The following is a 6,980-nucleotide window of genomic DNA, read 5'->3' on the forward strand; positions in this document are numbered from 1 at the left end:
CAAGCCCACCCTGCTCCACAACAGCTAAGAACCAGATTGCAGAGGAAATGGAGGCTAGGGGAGGGACGACTGATGGAGGAGTCATCCTGGGAGCGGAAGACTGGAAGAGACAATTCTCGAAAGAAGTAGAAAAGTTTAATAGCTCCAGAAAAAGAGGTAGCCCCTCCCTAGTAATCAGAGTCAAGCAAATAACATTTTTCCCTCCGGGATAGGAAACAACAGAAAAGACTGACCGGGCCAAATGTGTAAGTGGGGGGCGGGGAGGGAGCAGAGGGTGGGCCCACTTCTGCCGCGCTTTTGGTGGGAGTGGAAATTAGGGACCCGAGCTCACTGGTGACGTAGATCTCATGTGACCAGGAGTCGACGTGTGCAGAAGTCCTGGTAGTCTGGTCCTTGTTCCCGTCTGGATACCAGCTTCCTTCAGCAGTGCAGGCGGTGGTCCCTGAGGCTAGTGGAAGGAGTCAAACTTGCGGGAATTTTGCAGGTTGGTGTCAATGTAGGTGTTGACTGGGGATTTCTAGTGTGGGGGGCTTAAGGCAGAGACTTGTGGGAGTGCCAGTCAGGTCCGGCTCTCCACCCTCCACCTCCAGGTCTACAGGAACTGATAACCCTTGGGAAAGGAACTAGGGGTCCTAGGAGAAGAACAAGGAGACCTGTGATAGTTTAAAAATAATCATCCTCTGCTATCTAATACTGCTTTCCGGACCCCCACCCTCCTCCCGAACCCCGCCTCAGTCTTAAAGATAGTTTGGAAATAATCTGCTTTCTCACTCTTTGTTTGATGGGAAAAACGAAGTGACTTGCATGCACTGTGGATAGGGGGTGAACTGGAGGAAACAAAAGGTGGGAAACTTTCCATATCCGAAACCCTAAAGGAGGAAAGCTACGTGTGTCAGTCTCTGGCGCTGGTCGGCCCACCAAGCGCTCGCCCCACCCCCACCGTCCCCTCCCGTTTCCCGTTTGTCTGCAGGTCTGTTGTTTCTAGCAAGACCCAAAGCTAGAAAAGGAGGAGGAAGAAACTGACCCGATCAGTGCCAGGTAGGTGAGCGGAATATTATAAAGTCTCCTGGGATGGAGACAAAGGTTGTAAGCTCCACTGTTCCTGCCGGCTCCCTTCCACCCCACCCCTTTCCCCTCTTCTTTTCTTTCCCCCTTCTCCTTTCCCCTCTTCCTCTGCCTGCCAGCCACCTTTCTCTTTTCTGGCCTGGTCCCTGTGTTAGGCCCTATGGGGGAAAAAGGAGAGGAGGCCTGGGAGGCGGAAAGAAGGGCCTTGGAAAAGGTTAGAGGGAAGGACAAGAGAAGTGAGGAGGTGGAAAGTGGAGGTAAGAGGAGTGGGGACAGTGAAGCTCTGATTGCTGACTGGGCTTCTTAGTGGAAGGTATTTTATAACAGTCTGAATAAAAAAAAAAAACTTAAATGCTGAGACCTCTGTCCACAGCACCTGTCCACTCACCAAGTCTTTAACTTACTGTCTTCTTTTTACTTTCTAGAAGTCATTGTATTCCAAGAGGAATAAGCAAAAAAATAGAAGAAGGAAAGAAGGAAGAGAGGTAGACAGATACAAGATGAAATCCTGTCAAAAAATTGAAGGAAAACCAGAAAATGAGAGTGAACCAAAGCATGAGGAAGAGCCAAAGCCTGAGGAAAAGCCAGAGGAGGAGGAGAAGCTAGAGGAGGAGGCCAAAGCAAAAGGAACTTTTAGAGAAAGGCTGATTCAATCTCTCCAGGAGTTTAAAGAAGATATACACAACAGGCATTTAAGCAATGAAGATATGTTTAGAGAAGTGGATGAAATAGATGAGATAAGGAGAGTCAGAAACAAACTTATAGTGATGCGTTGGAAGGTTAATCGAAACCATCCTTACCCCTATTTAATGTAGTTTACCTTGATTTTTATCTGATATTAACAATACCATATAGCTTGCTTTTTATTAGCATTTCCTGATATTCCTTTGTCCATATTTCTACTTATAACCTGTTGCTATTAATGGTTTTAGATGTATCTCTTGTAATCTGCATCTCATTGTTTATTGTATTTTGAACCAATCTACAAGTCTCTGTCTTTTAATAAAAGAACTTTACTCATTTGTAAAAAAGAGGTTCTTGGTAGGATATAAAATGGAAAAAGGCTAAGTAATATGTGAATATCGTATTTTTGAAAGGTAAAAAGTACATTTGTATATTACATATATGGACATAACTTGTGAAGGATGAAAGAAAGTATAGCCTCTCGGTGGTGGGATTATGAATGATTTTTCTCCTTTTGCTTATTTGTATTTTCTATATTCCTAAAATTAACACACATTATTATTGCTAGAATAATAAAAGCTTTATAACAAAAAGAAGCAACAAGCAGCATTTATTAGTTTATTTCTAAATGTATTGGGGCATTTAATATTTGTTAACAGAATTTTAGAAGCAAATGTGAACTTCAAAGCAACTCCAGACCACTTAGCTAGAATAATAAATTTTACATATTTTCTCATCTTTAAAATAAATAAAATAATCTCACAAGGATCTGGTGAGGGCCAAATAAGGTAATGACTGTGAACTATGTTTGACAGAGTTTTGTTCCCATTCCCAACTCCATAAGAGATTAATTTCAGGGATTTGGAAGGGTGGAGAAAGTAGTTCTTATCTGTGATTAAGAACAAACCCAAGGCTGGGTGGCTTACACCTCTAATCCCAACACTTTGGGAGGCCCAGGTGGGTGGATCACGAGGTCAGGAGATTGAGACCATCCTGGCTAACATGGTGAAACCTCATCTCTACTAAAAATGCAAAAAATGAGCCAGGCATGGTGGCGGGCGCCTGTAGACGCAGCTACTTGGGAGGCTGAGGCAAGAGAATGGTGTGAACCCAGGAGGCAGAGCTTGCAGTGAGCCAAGATCGTGCCACTGCACTCCAGCCTGGGCGACAGAGCAAGACTCTGTCTCAAAAAAAAAGAAAAAAAGAACAAACCCAAGGAACTGTGAGCTGGGTGCCACCTTTATGTTCATTTCCTGGTATGCCTGCCCAGCTTCTCATGCCCCTGCCCTTGATACTACCATATATACTGCATTTCCTGCCCCTTCTGCTGGGTCTTGCACCTTCAGGCCCCTAACACTGTGAATGTGCTAGAATTCTCAAGTAGTGAAGCCCAGCATATTTCTTTGGCACCCCCAGTAAGCTTAGTTCCCAGACTGACCTTTAGAGAAGTTACGAGATTGCCCATCTCTTCAATTTAGATAGACATTTATGCAGTGCCACATGAGTCATGATGTCTTATAGATATCTTGGCAACTTTGGGATTTTGACTTTCTACCCATAAGACTCAGACATGATAGGTCCATCTGGGAGTTGGACCAGAAGACAAATCTGAGTAACAGACATTATGCTTTACTCAGAATTGCTGCCCTGGATCTGAAGACTACCATTTTGTCTTCCTGACTCCTATTTCCTCAGGACGAATTATTTCTCCCAGAAGACTGGTGGCAGGCCCTCCTCATCTGTTCAACAGATATCTCTAGACTTGTATAAATTTTGAAGGAAAATTCAAGTCAGATTTTGGAATAACCCCACCCCTGGCTGGAAATATGTGAAAGTGTTGTGTAGGCCTTATTATGTGTCTATATCTACATATCTCTATCTGTCTGTCTATCTATCTATATTATCTATCTTTCTTTCTTGTTGTTTTTTTTGTTTTGTTTTGTTTTGTTTTGTTTTTTTGAGGTGGAGTCTCACTCTGTCTCCCAGGCTGGAGTGCAGCAGCACGATCTCAGCTTACCACAACCTCCGCCTCCCAGGTTCAAGCGATTCTTGTGTCTCGTCTCCCGAGTAGCTGGGATTACAAGCATGCACCACCATGCCTGGCAAATTTTTGTTTTTTTGTATTTTTACTAGAGACGGGGTTTCGCCATGTTGGCCAGGCTAGTCTCAAACTCCTGACCTCAAGTGATCCACCCACCTCTGCCTCCCAAAGTGCTAGGATTACAGGCATGAGCCACCATGCCCAGCCTATCTTTCTTTCTTTACAAAAGGCCCACTATTGTGCCTGTCATGTGTCATTTTCCTCTGTGATGCCATTTTGGGAACTCTTCATGTCTCCAGACCATTCTTCAAGGTGATGGCAGCCTAACGGTTGCTAGTAGGGCTGCAGTTCATGTTGGAGTGAGACCAGGTTCCAGGCTCACTGCCAGTTTTACAAAACAGAATAAATCCATCCCCTTGGCCCTCAGAGGGGTTGCACTTAGGAAGGATGTGGAAAGGCTCACTCAAGCCACACTCCTGTCTAGGATAGGCCTGACTTTGGCTTCTCTGCTAGGCACAAGGCCCTCCTCAGCTGATAGCTTGCCTGTCCTGAACAGACATACCTGGAGAAAAACAACTATCCTTTTTGCAGATCAGAACACTAGACTTCCTTTCTCCCTTTCTTTCCTTCACAAGGAGGTTTGATGAGGACTTTTTTATAAGGAAGAAGATAAGATCTCAAAATTCACTAAGAGAAACTTTGTCCTAGACATGACTGCTCTGCATGTAATCAGATAACTTGTGGTTAAAGTCAGAGTCTGGTGGTAGGGGGAAATGATTTTAGACAGTACACAAGTCTTTTAAATTGTGGTGCCCATGTATTTATTTGAACATGTATGAATGAATACTTTCTGTTTAAAGCAAATGATGATAGTTTAGATTTAGGATGGCATTATAAAGTTTGTTTTTCAAAAAAGTATTCAAATCAAATAAGTGAGTCAATTTGAAGAAGAACATTAAGTTAGAACACAGTATTAATAGTGTAGGTGGCACATACTTAGGGCAAAAAAACATCCTGGTGGGAAACATTGCCCCAGCATGGGCATAATAACTTTAGGGATAATAACTGGAAACACCTATCAAGAACCGTGCAGGATTTGAGATTTTACCCTGCGTATAAGCTAACAACTGAGCCTACTCTCATTTAATGGATGCTGGCAGAAGACTCGAGACTCCTGGGTCGAAATCAAATGACATTATCACAGCAGAAGCAGTAGCCACAGCTTCATGTTGGTTTGTATTAGTTCCTTATTATTCCCAAGTTTCATGGGGTTGCATAGGACCCGTGATTGATACCTCAACATGCAGCGCATTGCATCATAGGCAGGAAACCTTGAGTTTGGGGTATTCAATGCTTTCACAGCAGAAAAAAGCCTACTCTTTGTTCAGGGAAAGACGTTATCTTATCGCTCAAGGTTGCTTGCTGCAAACACAACTATGAAAAATGGTCTGCCTGGGTAAAGAGCACTCAGGGCCTTACATTCTTGGCATACCCAATAAGAATATGTAGGGATGCTCAGGGCTCGTGGCAGATTGCCTCTCCCAATAACAGTTTTCTCTGTACAATAAATCTGAATGTGAATAATAAGCCTTTCCTAACACCAAAAGCTCTGGTTTATGATTCCAAATTAAATACAGCACACAATATATATTGTAGAATGTTAACATGGTATTTGTAACTATTTCTAGTATTTAGCTAAGTACAGGGGATTTAAAATAAATATTAAGATTAATTGGATGAAAAGAGCATCAAGTGAGAAACTAAAGATAAACAGTCTTTGAGGAACTTTAAAATTACAGTAAGACACAGCTATCATGATACCACAAAATAAAAGAGGTAAGAATGTAAAGTCAATGGATTCTTCAGGACGCTAATGACAAGAGTAATCTCCTATTAAACTTTTTACTAGGAAACTGACAGGAGAGTGTGTGTTTGAAAACCAGCCCCAGATCCCATCCACACATAATCACCTCAGTCTCTGTAAAAAGCAAAAGTTAACAGAAAAGCTGGTTTGTTCTCTCTGCAAAGAAAGTTCAAGGTAGGGTAAGAAGGAGGAGGCTAACATACATAACAGCATCCAAAAGCAGTTATTTGATATTCTGACACCAGCCTTTTGCAAGACCCTTAGCACAAACAGCTGCATCACTTTAATAATGTAGTTGGGCATGGAGCATCTTTTCATGTGCTTATTGGTGATTTGTATTTCACACTTTGAGAAATGTCGACCAAATCTTTTGTCCACAGTGTAATGTAGGTAAAGGAACTATTTAAAGGAATGAAGTAGATCCATATGTACTATATGTTCACCATGTATTGTTAAAAGAAAAATGAAGAACAGAAGGCACAGTATAATATATACGCACATACACATACATACCCATATCCACAAATATTCACATATGTCAAGATGAAGCCCTTCAGTTTGCTAAAGAGAAGGATCATTTCTTTTTAAGTGGCATTTTGGTATCTCCCATCAGGCCTCCTGCCATCTGGTTAAGAAATAATAATTATTATTTTTTAATTCCCAATTGGTAATTCTATTATCCTTGCATTATAATTGCCAAAATAATTCTTGGATTTACACAGAGTCTTTCTTCCTTTCCATGAACTCTGAGTCCTTTTCTAGATGTTATATGATTAACCTATTGTTTTATAGAAAAGGAAAGTGAGGCCTGGCGGAGGTTGCCCAGCTATTAAATGGAATACTTGCCTAAGGTCAATGTCCTTGTTCCTAAACACTGCTCTGGAATGATTGGTATTTAATAAATAGTAACAATACCATTGTGCTGAGTGAATTCCTATCAGTTCCTCAAGGCTCCATGCCCTTTCAAGTCCCAGTCCTGGTTTCACATTTATCCCCGCCTGAAACACTGCTTCAATTGCCCCTCACACACTTAGCCTGGATAACTCCTACTCATCCATCCCAGAATAGATAATACTTCCTTTTAATAACAGCTTTATCGAGATATAATTTGCATACCAAACAATTCACCAACCTAAATTACACAATTCAATGGTTTTTAGTGTATTCACACATATGTGCAACCATTACCACAATCAATTTTAGTACCTTTTTGTCAAGTCAAAAAGAAACACCACACCCCTTTGTTATGACCCTCCTATGCCGTTATCTCCCTGTCCTTAAGCAAACACTAACCTGTCTTCTGTATGTATAGTTTTCTCTGTTCTG

General features: G+C 41.7%; 1 protein-coding gene across 2 annotated transcripts; it reads left to right on the plus strand.

Annotated features, from left to right (window-relative positions):
- The first annotated feature begins 360 nt into the window (after window positions 1-360).
- TCEAL9 (transcription elongation factor A like 9) lies at window positions 361-2,349 on the plus strand. 2 transcript variants are annotated; one of them, XM_010355304.2, is made up of 3 exons: window positions 361-484; window positions 971-1,038; window positions 1,491-2,349. In XM_010355304.2, the coding sequence occupies exon 3, from the start codon at window positions 1,566-1,568 to the stop codon at window positions 1,878-1,880; it is 315 nt and encodes a 104-aa protein (XP_010353606.1). In that variant the 5' UTR covers window positions 361-484; window positions 971-1,038; window positions 1,491-1,565; the 3' UTR covers window positions 1,881-2,349. The 2 variants fall into 2 exon arrangements, with proteins under 2 accessions (XP_010353606.1, XP_010353607.1); XM_010355305.2 differs by lacking the exon at window positions 971-1,038.
- The last annotated feature ends 4,631 nt before the right edge of the window (window positions 2,350-6,980 follow it).

The sequence above is a fragment of the Rhinopithecus roxellana genome, chromosome 7 (genome assembly GCF_007565055.1).
Source record: "Rhinopithecus roxellana isolate Shanxi Qingling chromosome 7, ASM756505v1, whole genome shotgun sequence".
NCBI classification, from domain to species: domain Eukaryota; kingdom Metazoa; phylum Chordata; class Mammalia; order Primates; family Cercopithecidae; genus Rhinopithecus; species Rhinopithecus roxellana.

Excerpts from the sequence above, each read along its gene's own strand:
- TCEAL9 (XM_010355304.2), top strand. The coding sequence starts at position 1,566 with ATGAAATCCTGTCAAAAAATTGAAGGAAAACCAGAAAATGAGAGTGAA.